This window comes from Camelus ferus, chromosome 4 (genome assembly GCF_009834535.1).
Source record: "Camelus ferus isolate YT-003-E chromosome 4, BCGSAC_Cfer_1.0, whole genome shotgun sequence".
In the NCBI taxonomy this organism is placed as follows: domain Eukaryota; kingdom Metazoa; phylum Chordata; class Mammalia; order Artiodactyla; family Camelidae; genus Camelus; species Camelus ferus.
Genome location: NC_045699.1, coordinates 70,465,535 through 70,482,392, shown reverse-complemented (window position 1 = coordinate 70,482,392; position 16,858 = coordinate 70,465,535). Strand labels below are relative to the sequence as shown.

General features: G+C 58.6%; 2 protein-coding genes across 4 annotated transcripts in view; both read left to right on the top strand.

Moving 5' to 3' along the window:
• Positions 1-9,828, top strand: part of FIBCD1 (fibrinogen C domain containing 1) — a 35,650-nt gene extending 25,822 nt beyond the window's left edge. For all 3 annotated transcript variants that reach the window (XM_032478676.1, XM_032478675.1, XM_032478677.1), the window contains exons 6-8: positions 942-1,038; positions 5,316-5,495; positions 6,084-9,828. In XM_032478676.1, the coding sequence (XP_032334567.1) occupies positions 942-1,038; positions 5,316-5,495; positions 6,084-6,343 (537 nt within the window). In that variant the 3' untranslated portion in view covers positions 6,344-9,828. The remainder of the gene's footprint in view (positions 1-941; positions 1,039-5,315; positions 5,496-6,083) is intronic.
• Positions 9,829-13,166: 3,338 nt separating this feature from the next.
• Positions 13,167-16,402, top strand: QRFP (pyroglutamylated RFamide peptide). The gene is made up of 2 exons (XM_006181928.2): positions 13,167-13,527; positions 15,175-16,402. Exons 1-2 carry the CDS (start codon positions 13,186-13,188, stop codon positions 15,580-15,582), a joined length of 750 nt encoding a protein of 249 aa, XP_006181990.2. The 5' UTR covers positions 13,167-13,185; the 3' UTR covers positions 15,583-16,402.
• The last annotated feature ends 456 nt before the right edge of the window (positions 16,403-16,858 follow it).

Here is a 16,858-nt window from a genome sequence, read left to right as displayed (position 1 = left end):
GAAACGGTGCTGTGGCCAAACCTCTAACACCTCAGAGGCGGGCACAGATGGAGGCAGTGGGGCAGGGGGGTGGGTGCTGCCTCTGCAAATGAGCGAGAAAAAGGCTTGTTAGACACAAAGAGGTGGGTGGGGGGGCGCGAGCCAGGAACAGGATCGTCAGCGGATCTTGTGAATACTCCAGGCAGCTCTGGCCTGGACCAGTGTGGTACTTATTTCAAAGCAATTTGACCAATGGGATTCCCGACTCCCAAATCAGGAATGTTATTAAAATGAAGAACGGAGGCAGCCCGGCCTCTTGTCGGCACCCGAGTCACAGCCCCGCCGGCTGTGGACTCCTCGTCCTCCCCTGAGAGGTGGCTGGGGCTCTGCCTCCCCAAGCCCCCGCCCCAGCCCCTGCCCAGGCTTTTTATAAGAGGGGATCTGCGGTGCGGGACTCCGGCAGGGGCGTGTGAGAGGTGGAGCTCTGGAGGCCAGCCCTGGGGGCACGGTGTGTGTGTGTGTGTGTGTTAGCCAGTTTTAAAAACTAAAGAATGGGCTTTGTTCAGGTTTGTGTTGACATGGGGTAAGACGTCAGGACCCTTCCTCACCCTGTTGTTATTTGACCGGGGGGAGCTGAAGCCCCAGCAGGGACGGGCCAGTCCGGAGTCCCGCAGCCAGGCCACAGAGGTGGGCCTGGAAGCTGGGCTGTCTCCACTGCACCCTCGTCCACCCCAGTTCCTTCTCAAGGGGGCGTTTGAGGGCCTGGGGGTCAGTCTCCCCCGCCTCCTCCACCACGAGAGTCCCTAGTCCCTGCTCTGCCTCGGGGCCCCAGGGGGAGCTGTTGAGGGAAATGGGAGGCCTAACCTCTGCTGTCCCCAGGCGGGCAGGTGTGGGGCAGGGGGGTCAAACCTGGGGTCCTGGGAAGGTTGGAGCCAGCTCCCCATCCTCATTCTCCCTCACAGGTGTTTCAGCGCCGGGAGGACGGCTCCGTGAACTTCTTCAGAGGCTGGGACGCCTACCGGGACGGCTTCGGCAAGCTCACGGGCGAGCACTGGCTAGGTGAGAGCCCGGACACCGGGGAGGGGGGGGGGGCCCTGCTTCCCCCGCGCACCGCACACCGTCGGGCCCGAGCCCCCTCCTCACAGGGAGGCCGCCGGGTCTCCCTGGCCTCCGCACGCCCGAGGCTCCTCGCAGGTGCTGCATGGAGAGGAGGTCAGTGCATCCATGTGGATGAGTCCACGAGCGGGGATCCGAAGGTGGTGGTGCTCGCTGTGGGTGGGTCCCAGGGAGATGCTTTTCCTGCCGGGGACCTGGTCTCTGTCCCAGGTCGGGCAGCTGTGGCTGCCCTGGCCTTGAGGGGGGCCGTGCTCGGGACGCCGAGGGCTCACCTCTCAACGGCGTGGCCGTCAGTGCTCCCGGCCACAGCTCCCACGGTCCCTTGCCTGGCACGAAGGGCACAAAGAGCTTACGTTATTATTATTGTTACTATTGCTGACTGTCTTTAAGTTCACTCAGTATTTTAAATTTTGAATATCTCACATAATTTCATTCTAAAGAATGACATCTCTGAAAGTTGCAGAGATGGTTATATATATATATTTGGGAGGAAGTCGTGGCCTGAGGTGGGGTTTGGGGTGTTTTTTTAATTTGAGATATAATTCACCATTTTAAGTGCACACTTCAGTGGTTTTTAGTATATTCACAGAATTGTGCAATTGTCACCACTAATTCCAGAACGTTTTCTTCACCCACCAAAAGAAACCCTGTGCCTCCGTGAGCAGTCACCCCCATTTACATTTTTCACATATATTAAAATAAACACACAGCATTGGAACGACATGTCCCCGAGCATCATTTGAATGGCCTCTAACACCCCACAGTGCACCTGCTCACGTCCGCGTCCCCGGGCACAGCTATCTGGAACAGTCCCCATCCAGGCAGGAGGGGAGGACCAGAGGGCAAGGTGGAGGCACGTGGACCAACCAGAGGGCCGGGTGCCGAGGTCTCGGCTCCAGGTGGGGGTCGGGACGGTCCCAGGTTTGTAGAGACTTTCAGCAGAATCTGGGAGAAGGGTGGGTCCCTTGCTTGGTCCAGGTGGCCTGCTCCCTTGTGCACAAAGGCACCTGGTTTGCACTGTCATTTGCTTAATGTCTGTCTCCTCCCACCTGGAGTCCATGAGGGCGGGACCCTCTCTGCCCTGACCTCCTCTGTGTCCCCGGTGCCCAGGCGAGCACCAGCCACAGGAGAGGCCAGACACCTCACGTGGACCTCTTGAGCACAGCCCCTACATACCGCACACCCACTGTGCGCCCCGCCCGTTTTATGTGCATCAGCCCTGACACCACGTGCCCACCCTAGGAGGATGGCACAGCTGTACCTTCTCCTTTTAGGGATGAGGAAACCCAGGCTCAGAGAGGTGAAGCCACTTGCCACAAGTGACCCAAGGCTGGTGTGTGTGTGTGTGTGCGCGCGCGCATTGGGGTCAGGGAAGCCTGGGCAGGATTCATGGCTGGAACCCAGCCAAGTTATGACAAATACCCTGAACTGAATGAATCCAAGCAGGGCAGGATAGAGGTCAGGGGAGAGAAGCTTCTAGGTGGGGAGACCCTTCTCCTGCCCCCCCACACCCAGGTGGGTGTGTAAAGATAGGGAGAAGTTGGCTAGGTAGGGGCCCTATTCCTGCAGCACCACCCACCCCCTTGGAGCAGCGTTGATGCCTCTGCTGCTCCTGGCATCTTAATTGAAATCAATCGGCAGCCACCGAGGGCGGGAGAAGCATGTAAGCGGAGCCCTGATTAGCTCCTGGCAGACAGGCAGCCCTGATGGGAATGTCAACTCGAGCCCAGTCCTTGATTGCCCTGTCTCTGCTTTTCCACGCTCCCCTTTCACCTTCTCATCAAGTGTTTTGTCTTTTCCTATTGAGTTACAGGAGCTCTTTACATATTAAGGTCATTGATCCTTTGTCACATACACGTGATACATATTTACTCCCAGGCATTTGTCTTTCAGCCTTTTTAAAGTAACATTATTGCTTATTTTCTAGAAGTTTTAAATTTTTATGTAATCAGTTCGGCTAGACTTCGTATCTTCTAAATTTTAGGCCCTGCTTTCCCCTCCCAGTTTTATAAAATGTGCCTATGTTTAAAATGCTTTCTGAGTGTTTGGTGGTAGGTTCATATCATTAATCCATCTGGGGGTTCACTGGGGTAATGATGGGGGTCTAAGTATTTTTCTGCTGGCTCCTTCCTCCTCACGCTCTATGATTTGAACTCTGATGGATGGTGGGGTTGGATCTCATCTTAACATCCGGGGGCTCAGGGAAGCAGGGGTTGTGAATATCCTGGCAGACCAATAAGGGCTGGAGAAACCCAGAGAGTAACGACTGAGAGGGATGGAGGCTGGGAGAGAGGAGGCCTTCACGGGAAGCAGGGTGGAGATGAGGGTGAACTGAATCCGAGAGGAAGCTGCCCCTCCTTCAGGGCACCTGCCCTCGTAGGCACTGGGATGGGGCATCAGGAGCGGAGCCCTGCTTAGCCCAGAGGAGTGGTGTGCCAGCGGGGGACACAGTGACCATTTGGTGGTGGGAAAGGGACTCTTCCAGCTTCCCTGCTGGTCTCTCTCTTGCCCTATTCCTGGATCCAGTTGTCCTGGGCGTGGAGTCTGGGTAAGTCTGCCTGGGTTCAAATCCCAGCTCTGCCACTTCCCAGCTGTGTGACCTGGGCCAGTTACTTAACCTCCCTGTGCTGCATTTTCCTCACCTATAAAATAGGGGTGATAATAATACCTGCCTCATTGGGTCCTGAGAGCAGCAGCAAACACGCGGGTAATGGGTGCCGTGGGCCAGGCAGGCACTGTTCTAAGAGCTGTACAGGGATTCCTTAATTAAATTGGACTCATTCTAATTCCCCTGGCTTCACTAATCCACGTGAAGCGCTCATAGCAGTGCCTGGCATTTCTAAGTGCTGTCCAGGTGGCAGTGGCTTCTGTCAGCGTTGCCTACGATCTGCCTTGCAGGCTGTGAAGCCCTCTGGCCATCACTGCACAGGAGTGCTGGCAGGGCCCAGAGAGGGGCAGTAACTTGCTGTGAGACTCCAGCCCCAGGGCAGGGAGGGCCTCGTGCTCCCGAGGCCGGGTCCTCCGTGAGCAATAGCAGGGGATGCCGGGAGGTTCGGGCAGGCCTGCTGTCCGTACTGCTGTTGTTCCTTCCGCTTTGCCCTGGACCTGGACGATGGACCGGAGGCTTCCCTCTGGGCTGGATGAGGAGGGGTCTGCCTAGCCCTCAAGCCCGTTAGCATGCACACGCTGACCCACTCAATGGGGGGGTTTGGAGCTTAGGAAAGCAGCGGGGACAGGCTGATGAAATGTCACTGGGTGCTGATAACTTGTAAGGCATTTAATTAAATGCCCTCTTAATCAAGAGGTAATCAAACCAGCAGGGAAGCGCCTTGAGTGTGAGTGAGTGTGAGAGGGAGGGGGAGGGGAAGGGGGTGTGAGACCCCAGGTTGCAGGCAGGAGAGCAGAGGAGGGGCGGGACAGAGGGAGGGAGGAAGTGGGACACGGCGTGGTGGGGGGATGCAGGGTCAGGCGCCACAGACAGTAGGAGACGCGGGTAAGGCCTTCTGCCTCTTGTCCACTAAGCCAGAATTTATTGAGCACCTACTGCATGCTGGGCCCCACCTCGGATGCTGGGAGTGAATGGGACAGTCGTGTTTCTATCAAGGAGCTTCTATACTGAGGGGAAGACGGACAAGGAAATAGGCAGCTGGGACCAGAGTGACAAATACCGTGGTCGGCAGACGTCCTCAACCTTGACAGGAGGTCAGGCGGCTTTCTTGAGGAAGTGAGATGAGACCTGAAAATGAACAGAAGGTAATCAGGTGAGGAGTAGAGAACAGTGTCCCAAGCAGAGGGAACAGCATGTGCAAAGGCTCAGAGACTAGAGAAGCGTGTGTCATTGCCAGATCCCATCTGGCTGGAGCCCAGAGTGTCAGGGAAGATAAAGGTGCCATCATGCCCAACCTGGAAGACTTTCCAGATTCCTCCTGACTCCTGCAATCTTTCTACCAGACTTCAGCTTAAAACATTTGGAAAGCACAGTCTGACTTAAAGTGAACACAGAAAACATGAAACATGAAAAACTGTCAGTCCTCAGTTTTCTGTCAGACACAGGCCTGCAGGAAGAAGGAAGTAGCCCGGGCTGAGAGCATACACTTGGTGGTTGTTGTCCCTTTCTGTCACTGATCACATGATCTTAGCTCTCTCTCTCCTTGGTTCTCTCTGGGGAGGTTACTTCCTAGGCCCCTCAACTTCTCCCACCATTCTCTCCCCCATTCCAGGACTCAAGAGGATTCATGCCCTGACCACACAGGCGGCCTATGAACTACACGTGGACCTGGAGGACTTTGACAACGGCACAGCCTACGCCCACTACAGGAGCTTTGGCGTGGGTTTGTTCTCCGTGGACCCTGAGGAAGACGGGTACCCGCTCACCGTGGCTGACTACTCGGGCACTGCAGGTAGGGCTCCAGGCTGCAGCAGGGATGGGGAAGGGCAGGGGCAGCCCGCCAGTCCCCCCAGTTGGGAGGACAGAGGAGGTCTTTCCAGGTCAGGGGCCAGGATCAAGGCTTCTCATCTCCACCTCCAAGTCCCACTTGGTCATCATCCCAGCCACATGAAGCTAGCAGGGCCTGGACTGTCCACCCATTTTGCAGATGAGCCCAGAGCCAGGAATCAGGACACCTGGAGTTTGGGCTCTGTTGATTCTCTAAAGTGTGGTGGCTGACCTGCTCTGGGCTGGGCTTCTCCTCTCAGAACAAGGCAATAAAGCAAGGGAAGGGAGTGTGTGACAAAGCTAGGAGGAGGGAGAGACTGCCTAACACAGGGACAGCCACAGGGACCACAAAGGTGGCACCTGGGTGCCTGTGAGCTGCATGGACACTGAACGTGGGGGTGGGGCAGATGTGTATATGTGCACCAGTGTGTATATGGTGGGGCACGTGTGCACATGCATGTCCCGGGGATCTGCATCGTGCTCGGGAAGCTATGCTCGCACGCGTGCACCTGTTCCCCCGTGAGTACACACCCGTGTGTGCACGCCTGCGCAGGGGACTCCCTCCTGAAGCACAGCGGCATGAGGTTCACCACCAAGGACCGCGACAGTGACCACTCCGAGAACAACTGCGCCGCCTTCTACCGCGGTGCCTGGTGGTACCGCAACTGCCACACATCCAACCTCAACGGGCAGTACCTGCGCGGCGCGCACGCCTCCTACGCCGACGGCATCGAGTGGTCCTCCTGGACCGGCTGGCAGTACTCACTCAAGTTCTCCGAGATGAAGATCCGGCCGGTCCGTGAGGACCGCTAGCCAGGCGCACTGTCCAGCCCCGCCCACCGCCTGGCTCCGCCCCATCCCCTGCTACCTACGCCCGCTGTCCCCTTGCCCACCCCCAAATCCACTCTTGCTCAGATGCCAGCCTGACCGCACATGACTGACCTGCTCTTGCTTTGGGGTGAGCCAGGCCATCCCTGGACACTAAGCACCCCCTGAAAAAGTGAGGTCACACATCACTTTCGCACCATCCCCACCCCTAATTTGCCTCGGATGATGGGGGGCAAATTTGGCCACCCCAAATTCTCCCTGCCCAGATTTTGTTTCCTGGGCTGTGTCCACCTCCCTTTGGCTAGGAGTCTCCCATGTGCTCTGGCAGCTCTCTCTTTGCCAGTCCAAACACCCAGAGTAATGCGCACACAGAGGAGGGACAGATGGCACCCTGGAATCTTTTAGCAGACAGCGGGAAGGGTCAGATCTTTGAGTCAGTCTGAGGCCACCCTCCTCTGGCCCTCCTGCCCGCCTCTTCGTTTCTCTGGTGCCTGGAGATCCCACCTCTCGTCCAAGGACTGGGGAGTGGCTGGTGCTAAGGGCTGCCTGGGCCCATGGGCTGGGTGGCCACATCCCACCATGTCCCTGGGCCAGGCTGGGGTGAAGCTGCCTTCAGGAACTCACGCCCCAAGGTGACCGAGACCAGTTCCCTGGAGCCCTCCCCACCCATCCACCCCTCTGTCTCTGCAGGACTGGGAGGTCCCCAGTCCCCTTAGCTGCTGGGCCCAGGCTCCTGCCTTCCTGGGGCAGCTGGAGACCAGCCCCACCCCATTCTCCTGCCGGGGGAGGCAGGGGCAGGTCCTGCACCACTGGTCTGGGCTGGGCCAAGGAAGACCTCGTGATTTTCTGGGTTTTGGCGGGCCTTGAACCACCCCCACCACCAATTTCCAGGCAAGGACTCCAGGATCCTAGGTCCTGGAGGATGAAGGCTGGAACCCGAGGGGTTTGGTTGCTGTTACCCCGTCAGCCAGAGGCTGCTGTCTCCGTGGGCAGGTTGCCCCCTGCTGGTGATTGTGGATGTTGCCACTTTGTGTGGGGCGGTAGGAAGGGCCTCACTGGCCAAGTAGGGAGACTGAGGCACCTGCCAGGCACTCAGACATTTCTGACTGAATCCTCCCAATGCCCAGCGTACTATTATTGCTCTCCTCCGACTGAAACGCAGGTTCCCAAGGTCCACAAGCAGGAAGGGCAGGGCTCCAGCCCTTAACCCCTGGCTGAGCAGCCTTGGGACCCTGATACGTTTGCTGTCAGAACCAAGTGCAGGGCTGTTTTCCCAAGTTCCCACCTGTGGGGACCTGAGGGGGCCTTTGAGAGGGCCAGGAAGTCCACCTGGAGAGCCGCCCAGAGGGTGGGCAGCCCAGTGACTGACCCCTCCTCAGGCAGGCGGGAGAGGGTGTTTCCCTTACAGGACACCTGAAGGCAGTCAAATGGCGGAGTGTGGGGTTCAGCTCTCCCTTCAATAACAATAAATCAGAGCTGGCCAGGGGCAGCAGGAAAAGCCCCTCGTGCCACTGACTCGCCACACGACCTAGCCGGCCCCCTCCAGCTCCACCTAGTTGTCGGCATTCAGCAGGGTTCGCTGGACATCCACTGTGGGCCAGGGCCTTCCCTGGATGCTGAACAAGACCGAGTCCCTGCCCTCTTGGCACTCCGTTGGAATCAAGTCAGCCAAGAAACAGGCAATTACAGCCCAGTGTGACCAGGGCAGTGACGGGAGCCGCACAGGTGCGGGCAGGGTGGGAGCGGTGTGGGGGGATGTGTATAACATGACCACATGAGACCCCCTGATGGGCCCCCTTTCTCATTCTCTAGAAACCAAGAGAGCCAGCCCACCCTGGCTGCTGGGACCCCCAGCCAAGGAGCAGAGGCAGTGGGACCCTGAGCCCCCATCCCGGGAGCCCCCTCTCCCCCGTAGCCCCAGGCTGCAGCCAGCTTCTGCTGCCAGCCTCGCAGTGCCAGCTATTGTTTAGAAAGTGCCAAGCACTTTCTGATCTGTCATCAAACAAACTCCTGGTGAGCGTGATGTTAATAGAGTCACAGATGTGCGTGTGCGTTGGGAAGCTCCGGGACGCACGTGTCAGGGCTTGGCCGGGGAACAGACATGCCACAGCTTGGGCCTGGCAGGGGGCCGGGGGAGGGTGGCCATCAGGAGCATCTGGCCAACCTGGAGACACCGGTTCCCTCCTACTGGAGAGCCCCAGCCCCACTCTCAGCCCAGACCTGGCACGACTAGGGGACACGGCTGGACCAAACACTGGCTAAGTGGGCACAAAGCCCAGCGTGGTGGGGACAGCCACGGCCAGTGCACAACCCTTCCCAAAGGGCACCCCTTGACAGGCTGACCCACGATGCCTGAGTTGATGGCTTGATAGTGGGGTGCCTGTGGCCCAGTTATACCACGTGACCTGATCAAGCCCCCCCCATTTCCTTCCCTGATGAGGAGAGAGCCAAGCAGGGGAGGGGGGCTCTACATGGGGATCCTGAGGCAGTGCATTTATCCCCACACAAGCTTCTGAAAGTTCCTTTCCACAAGCACAGGTAGGTTCTGTGGAATCAGCCAATGGCCTCACTTCTTGCCTCTCAAACTTTGGATACATCTCTGGGATGCCATTCAGCTGGCCACCTTAGCTCTCCAGGTCTGGGGATGAACAGACCCTGGGTGGCCTCAGCACAGGCAGCAGGAGATAAGGAGAGAGCTATGAGCCTTGTCAAGTTGCATTTCCCCCTGCAGCCGCATGTAAATAGATTTTATAATGTTTGTCTTGGGGCAGAAATGACATTGATATCGCCAGTGCCCACTGCTTCTTGGTCCCCCACGGCCACCCACCCTCACCCACGCAGGCCTCTGGCCAGCCTGGCTGGGGCCAGAGCCCTGGAAGCTGGGAGCCCCATCACCCAGCAGGAACTGCCAGCTGCATCCGCTCCAGCAGGAGGTGGGGAGGTGGGGACACCATGTCTGCTGACATGGGGGTGGGGGGACAAGAGCAGGCCCCAGGCAGCTACAGATCTCTGACCTGTGGAGTCTGAGGAGCAAGATGCCGACAGGAGGACACATCAGGAGACTGTGCACAGCCCAAGGACACGAGGCCTTGGTCCAGGTGGCTGGGGCCTCCCCGGGGCCTGTCTCCTCATCTGCTTGCAGGGAGAGGGCTGTCTCCAAACCGAGTGGGCCAGGCAGCCAGCAGGACTCGGCAAGCCCGGAGGGCTGAAGTTGGACCTCAGTGGGATTGGGGGAACCGGGCTCTGACCTGGGACTGGCCACTTTACCCGCTGCCATTCCAACAGGCTGCCTGACTCTGTCCACACCAGGCTGGCGTGTGGGTGTGCTCCAGGGCTAGGGAGGGCGCTGGAGGGCCAGCACCACCCGCGACGGACAAAGCATGGCATGGGACGGGTGCTAGCGTGGCCCGTGTGTACTTGGCGTCATGTGTGATCCTGTCTCCAATAAAGTCTCGTGGTGACCGACTCGGGCCTCGCCTCCGACCCTGCTCGGGGCCCCGCAGGGTGGCTCAGACACCCCAGTGTTTCAGGCCGCCTCCTGCACTGTTTCCCCAGACCCCTCACTGCTTTTGTTTCTACGTAGGAAATGGTGTTTCCCCGGAAGCTTTGTACCCCCAGGAACGGCACACGCAGTGGGTGGAGGTGAGGCCCACCTCCCGCCCAAGCTGCACCTGCTGGGGTGAATCCTCCTGGGGGCTGGGCTTCGGGGCACAAACCTGGGCCTGCCCCACGTGTGCCGCCCACACGGTCCCCAGCGTCACAGGCTGCCCCGGTGGGTCTCCTGTGGCCGGGGCCGGAGTCCCGAGGAGTTGAGACTCTTCATTAAGAGCAACAGCCCTTACTGCCTGTTTATTCGTAAAATAATCTGAAGCATAAGGACAAAGTGACCCCCCGAGTTTATGTAATGAAATCCAGTATCTACCGAGTGCCTGCGCTGGAGACCAGGTGCGGGAACAGAGGAAGTGGATGTGCCCTACGTCCTGCCTCAGGCCAGTCTGCAAGGGGAGAGGCGGCTGGAGGGTGTGTGCACAGCGGACAGAGGCTCCCGGACCACCCCCAGGGCACCACTCCCCCTAGTGCTCTCCGCCAATAGGCCTGCGGTCCTGCCCCTTCACAGCGCTCTATCAGGCCCAGTGGGACGCCTTGGGATGAGGCCCCCCCCACCCTGAGCCAGGCCACAGGAAGTCACTGAGGTGATCCAGGCCACCTGCCTCCCCACGGGCCACACCTGCCCCAGGTGAGCCCCTCTCTTGCCACCACCAAACCGTCCCCACGGCGGTTCCCTCGGCAGAGCTGCTCCAGCACTGCGCAATGAATCATTCCGAGCTCCAGTGACTCATCACAGGGAGGTTCTTCAAGCTGATAAGCAGTGCTTGCATTTGAGCCACAAATAGTGCAGAATCCAGGACCCTGAACAGACCCTGCTGCCCTGTGCTGGACACAGCCTGGGCCGGCCCTGACCTTCCTGCAGCCCAGGCCCCAGGTGGCAGAGATAGTGTCACAGCTGTCACCCCCCACCTGCTCAAGAGTGGGGTTCGTTCCCTAGAAGGAGCCCAAAGGCTTCAAGGAGCCCAGGAAATGCACTTGAAAATAAGCTTCTGGGCCAGGTGTTCTGGGAGGCACACCTGGAAGCCCCCAGAGTTAGGAAACCAGCTCCAACATCAGACTTGGCTCCAGGCACCGCTACACAAGGGGTGGGGCCAGGAATCACACTCACCCCCAATCTTGCCCCGACCCCAACCATGCCCAACACTCAGGACTTCCTATGACCACTTCCAGAGCCCCAGGCGCCCGTCCTGAGAAGGGACTCAGGTCAGTGGTTGTTTCTGCAGCAGAATTTTCTTGAAGCCCAAAGTGTCAACAGCCAAGCGGAGCTTTCCTCCTTCGGGGAGGGGGTGGCCGCCGGGGCTCGGCCCCACCCCTGCCCTCCCCACGCTCCACAGCTGTCCCTGAGGAATTCCACAGAGCACAGCCTGGGAACCAAAACCTCTCGTTTTACACTTCAGGGAACTGAGGCACAGAGAGGGCTAGCATCTGGCCCAAGGCCTTACAGCACATTAGTGACCCAATGCAGGCGGCACTCCATCGTTAACCAGCACCGGTGTCACAACCAACCAGCACTAACGACAGTGACACCACACCTCCCGTCTCACCTGCACACACGCGCACACACGTGACATGCACACGCACGCCAGCCCCTCAGAGGCGGCCCCGGCCTCGGTGGTGTAAGCGGGGTGTGCACTTGCTCTGGTCAGCACGTGGGCACACCCTCTGCTCGCACCTGCCCATGAAGCCCTCGCCCTCACCAGGGGAGGCCTGAGTGCACCCTGTGGAGGGGCCCAAAGTCAGTGCTCACTATCTGCCTGTCTTCGACCTCGTTCCTGCTGCAGACAGGGCTGAGATGTCAGCTCTGACATCTGAGCCTCGGTCCCCCCGCCCCCTCACCATGGGGGGGGCTAGAGTCTAGTCCCTTCCTCAGGCGGCTGGGGGTGGGGAAGTGTCTACGAGGCGGTCTATTTCCGTGCGGGGTGATTTCCCACCCCCCAGCACCTGGGTGAGGGCCCTGGGACGGGAACCCTCTGTGCGCAGTCCCCAGCCTGGCTGAGCAGCTACCCCCAGAAAACTGCTGGGCGGCCGCAGCCTCTCCAGGCACCTGCCCTCCTCGTAGTCCTGCCCGCTCTTGGTGGAGGGAAAATCTAGGCCAGGCGAGAAGCAGACGCTGGGGCTGCGCTGAGCCGTCTCATTTCGGCACCTCCTGCTGGTCTCCCCACAGGCGCTCTTCAGGCACAGCTCGGGGTCACCAGGCACAGGCGACAGGACAGGAGGAGGGCAGGGGCAGGGGAGGGGCACTCCTGGGTCCGCAGCTGCTGGACTGTTCAGCAGGGAGGTGCCCACGGGCACACGCCTCCCCCTTGGCTGGGGCCTGGAGAACACTGCACAGTGCTCTGCCCGACCGAGAACAGCGCCCTGGCTGAGCTGTGCAGACCCCGGCCTGCAGCGGACCCCGGGGCCGCTCCGGGGTCACACACAGGGCAGGTGGAGGGACGCGGCAGACTTTTCGTATTTTTTAAGTATCACAGGGTGAGCGCCCTGAGATGTGGGCAAGATGCCCGGCCAGTGGCCACACCCAGACCAGAAGGGACCCCACAGGGACTCGTGCCCACAGCACTGCCGCCTCTGTTCCCTGCTCCACTGTGCGGATGTGGCGCAGGCGACAACCCTGGCCTGTGAGCCCACCTGGGAAGAAACAGCTGGGAGCAAGCAGCCAGCATCCTCCATCCAGGGCGCCAGCAGAGTGATGGCCGCAACTGCCTTCTCTCAGCCCTTGGCAAACCCCACGCTGGGCCAACAGCCTTGTCTCCGTGACTCACAGAGAGCCAGACGAGTTTTGAAACATTCGCTCGTCCATCTGTCCTTTCCCATGTGGCCCTTGGGCACAGAGCCAGGCACTGGGGCCGCGGTGGGGGGAAGACGGAGCTTCCCTTCTAAGGAACAAACCCGCTGTGGTTAAGGGGCTGAGGGCTTGAGACGGGGGCGCGCCAAGCCCCTTCCATGCCCTCTCCCACTGGCCAGCTCAGCCTCTCAGCACCGGGTGCCCCACATAAACCTCCATAGCGAACTACGGCACCAGACACAACTTCCCACTCAACCAGAGTGAACGGCAGTTGCTGGCTTCACAGGTGTCTGCCCTCCTGAGCCCACGGGAGCGGCGGTGCCGGCTGCGCAGCAGGTGTGAGGGGTAGGGAGCGAGGCAGACCCGACAAAGGCAGGACCGTGAGGATTCTTAAGGGTGGATACCAATGCCTCCTCCAAGGGACTCAAGGGTCATGCCTGCGACTCAGTCAGTGACGCTGCCGCTCTCCTCCAAACAAGGCAGGCCTCTGGGCGAAGGGCAGCCCTGTCTGGCCCTCTCATCAGACCACATCCTGTTTGTGTTGGGTCTTTTATCAATGCAGTCCGCACTGCCCCCTTCTTCACCACCAGGTCCTCAATGGAATCCCAGGGCCAGGAATGCACAGCAATCAGAGCACACAGCACAAGTGCACCCCGGGGGCCTACATAAAGCACGGAGGACCCGGGAGCCACACCTCCTGGGTAAGAACCCGGAGCAGCTCTGCCCAGCCCGGCCCGGGGTCCAGCCGCCCTCCTGGGAGCAGGCCCGCAGCGCGGTGAGTACAATTCTATCTCCAGTAGGAACCCCACAAGGGCCCGCCTCCAGGTCCGGAGCTGGACGTGGGCAGTGGGAACCACGGGGCCGGGAAGGCCCACAGAGGTGGAGACCAGCACCTTACCTTGCAGCCCAGAGCAGTGCAGAGATTGGCCACAGCTGCCCTCCTCGGCTGGGTCCCTGGTCTTCCATCTGCGATTTTCCTGCCAAGTCCTAGACGTTGGGGCCGTTTTTTGGGGTGTTGAGTGTCCCAATCTTCCACCAGGTTCTGGAAGGGGTCCCTAACCCCCCAAAGGGGAGAGACCCACCTTCTTCTAGAGACCCAGAGGCCATTCCCAGGTGGATTCATCCACCAGGTGGAATCCCACCTTGTCCAAACAGCTGTCTGTATCATTTTCTATGGGGAGGAGTCACCTTGTGAAGAGACCCCTTTCCGTCCAGGCCCGGATGGAGACAGGCTTCCCCGAAGCAAGGGAGAGGCTGCTCCAGCCCCAGGGGATGAGAGAAGCTTAGCAGGGCTGGATTTGAGTCGAGGAGGGCTGCTTTTATGTTTTTTTAAGCTTTCTGGCTGAGTACTTTGAAATGTCTTCAAGGGAGCCATTTCTGGAAAGAGCTCTGGGGAGTCCGTGCTACCTTCCCCAGAACCTGCTCTCCTTTATTCTGGCCCCAGCTCCACTCCTCAGAGGACCAGCCAGCTCGACTCACCATGGTCGTTACCAAAAAGGCTTCCTTTGCGAGCGGACAAGCAATTATTGCCAAGGCAGGGGCATTTTGGGAAGCTCTATTTTTGTTTCGAATTCTCCAGGGACTGCTATCCATGGGGTAGAGTAGCTATCCGTGGGGCTTCCTCTGTGAAGCCCAATTAGACCTGGGCTAGCATCCGTGCCCTGTCACTTATAAAGCTGTGAGATCTTGGGCCAGTCACCAGTTTGAGATGGCTGCCTCCTCTGCACAGGGGGATAAGTGATACCGTCCTGTAGGGGGGTTGCAAGGATGGTGTCCAGTATGGACGGAGAGCATTGCGTGTAAAGGTTTCAGCTCACAGCCTGGCACACAGATGGTGCTCAGTAGGGACCGGCGACTGCTCCTCTCCAGAGGGATGTCTGAGTTAGGCCGGGCCCATCAAATCTATTTCCTGCTTTTGGGAGCAATTCGTTTCCATGTCAAGAGACATTAGCAGAGGGTCCCAGGTAAACAGCTCAACTAGACTCATTTATTATCAGGTTGAAAACTAAGAGAGAGATTGACGCTATTAACTTCCTACCCCATGGCTCTGAGATGATACGGCCCAAGAGTCAATAATTATAATAAAGAAGAACGAGCCTAGATTTGCTCAGCTCTCCCGGGGCTGCCTGTAAGCCACCCCAGCAGCTGCGGTGTTAGAGTGCTAAGCTGCCAAGGCTGGCAAAGACTGTGGGAGAGGGAGAACCAGCCTAATTGGCGCGATTGGCTCCCAGGCCTGCTAAGAAAATAAAGGCCTGGTTCCCCAACACAGTGACACTTCCTCAAGCTGCTTGCCAGCCGGCTTCGCTGAGCCACCAGCTCACGCCTTTGATAGTGGCCCAGGCCCTGGGAAGTGTGCTAACAACTGCTGCATGGGGCCAAGGAGTGCAGCCTGTAACCTCCTCCTCTCTCTCCTCTGGACCAGATGCTAAGACCCTACTCCCTGTCCTACGTCCTCCTCCTGCCTCTGGCTGCCTGCTCTCCTGCCCTGCACAGAGAAGAGCCGGTGGACGCCATGGGTGGCGCTGGAGGTGAAACGCGCTGGGCCGACCTGGCTGGGGGACGCCGCTTCCCGTGGGGCTCCCCTGGGTGGCCGAGAGTTCAGCACCCACTGGCCCTGCTCGTCATGGCCGAGGAGCTGCAGACGACAGGCAGAGGAGGGCGTGCCGGCTTCAAGCTGCGGTTCGGGAGGCAGGACGACGGCAGCGAGGCTGCGGGCTTCCTCCCGGCTGACGGCGAGAAGACCAGTGGCCCCTTAGGGACCCTGGCGGAGGAGCTCAGCGGCTACAGCAGGAAGAAAGGTGGCTTTAGCTTCCGCTTCGGCCGGCGGTGAAGGGGCCTGGCGTCCTGGAAGGGGCTCCTCCTTGACCCTCCCTGCCCTCCACCCACCGTTTCCACTCCTGTCTTCTCCTTGAGCCTCAAAGACCAAGTCATTGGGAAGGTGTATTAGTAATGAACTATGATAGGAATTATAATTAGCAGTAGGATTGGTTAGGCGAGTGCTTACTTTCGATTTCCAACTTTGCTGAAGCAAAACCTGGGATGGTGTCAAAGAGGAGGTGAGCAGAAGCAAGTCTCCGTTAGTCGAGATCGCCCGTGGTGGTGCAGCTCCCAGGCAGGCAGACTGTGGTGTTTCAGCCCCTCCCTTGGGGGGCTGGTTCTCAGCAGTCCCCTGGCCCCGGGGGCTGTTGGGCCATGAATGTGTGTAGGCAGAGCTGGCTGCGCTGGCTTTAAGCTGAAGGTGGGTGGGCTGAGTGATTACAGTGGGGTAATGAGTTTTGACTGTCTCCGTCAGGACATCTGCGGTTGACATCCAAACTGCGACTGTGAGTGAGCACATTCCACTCACTGGGTACAGAGGATGGTTCTGAAAGTTTAAAATGGAAAAAAGAAACCTTGTTCTCCACCCCATTAACACACCATCCCTCTGGCAAGAAAACCTTGCTATGGTGTTGAGATGCCATTTGGACCGGCTGCCCATCCTCTTCTGATAGCTGTCCTTCTCAGTGGTACAGTGTTTGACAAGCCAAGAGTCTCGTGGGAGATGAACAGCAAAGGGATACATTTTTGCTCTAGCAAGGCTGCATTTCCAGTGTGCAGAATACGAATGTGTTACTTTTGAAATAAAAGTTGTAACAACTGCAAAACCATAATGGAAAGCTCACCTGACTCTTGCCTACAGGTCCTCTGTGCCCTAGGAACTTCGCTTTCCTGAACAAGTGCCTTACCTTTGGGGAGATGGAAATTGTGTGACAGGTACCCACACACCTCTTCTAGCATCCCCTTAAATGGCAGTTGGTAAAATACCCGTGGTCAAAGGTATAGGAAACACACACATGGTGTATTTTCCCCTTGCACTTGACTGCACTTTCCCTGGTTTTCTCAAAGCGAGGAGCATTCTGAGAACAACTTCTCCTACCCCGGGGGAAGCCAGTGCTCATCCTGGAGTGGCTGCGGCCCTGGGGCAAGGCAGAGCATCTCCTTCAAACATTGCTTTGGTGGGTTCTGATCCTGTCCCGAGTCTGATGAGCAGTCTGATGCTGCTCACTCCCAGGCTGGCATCTACTGCTGAGATGAGAACCTGTATTGATGTTACTATGGCAATGTCT

Bases quoted from the DNA above. Each gene is read 5' to 3' on its own strand.
- QRFP (XM_006181928.2), top strand. From the start codon at position 13,186: ATGCCTGCGACTCAGTCAGTGACGCTGCCGCTCTCCTCCAAACAAGGC. The intron at 13,528-15,174 runs GTGAGTACAATT...CCTCTGGACCAG, and splicing joins GGGAGCAGGCCCGCAGCGCG to ATGCTAAGACCCTACTCCCT.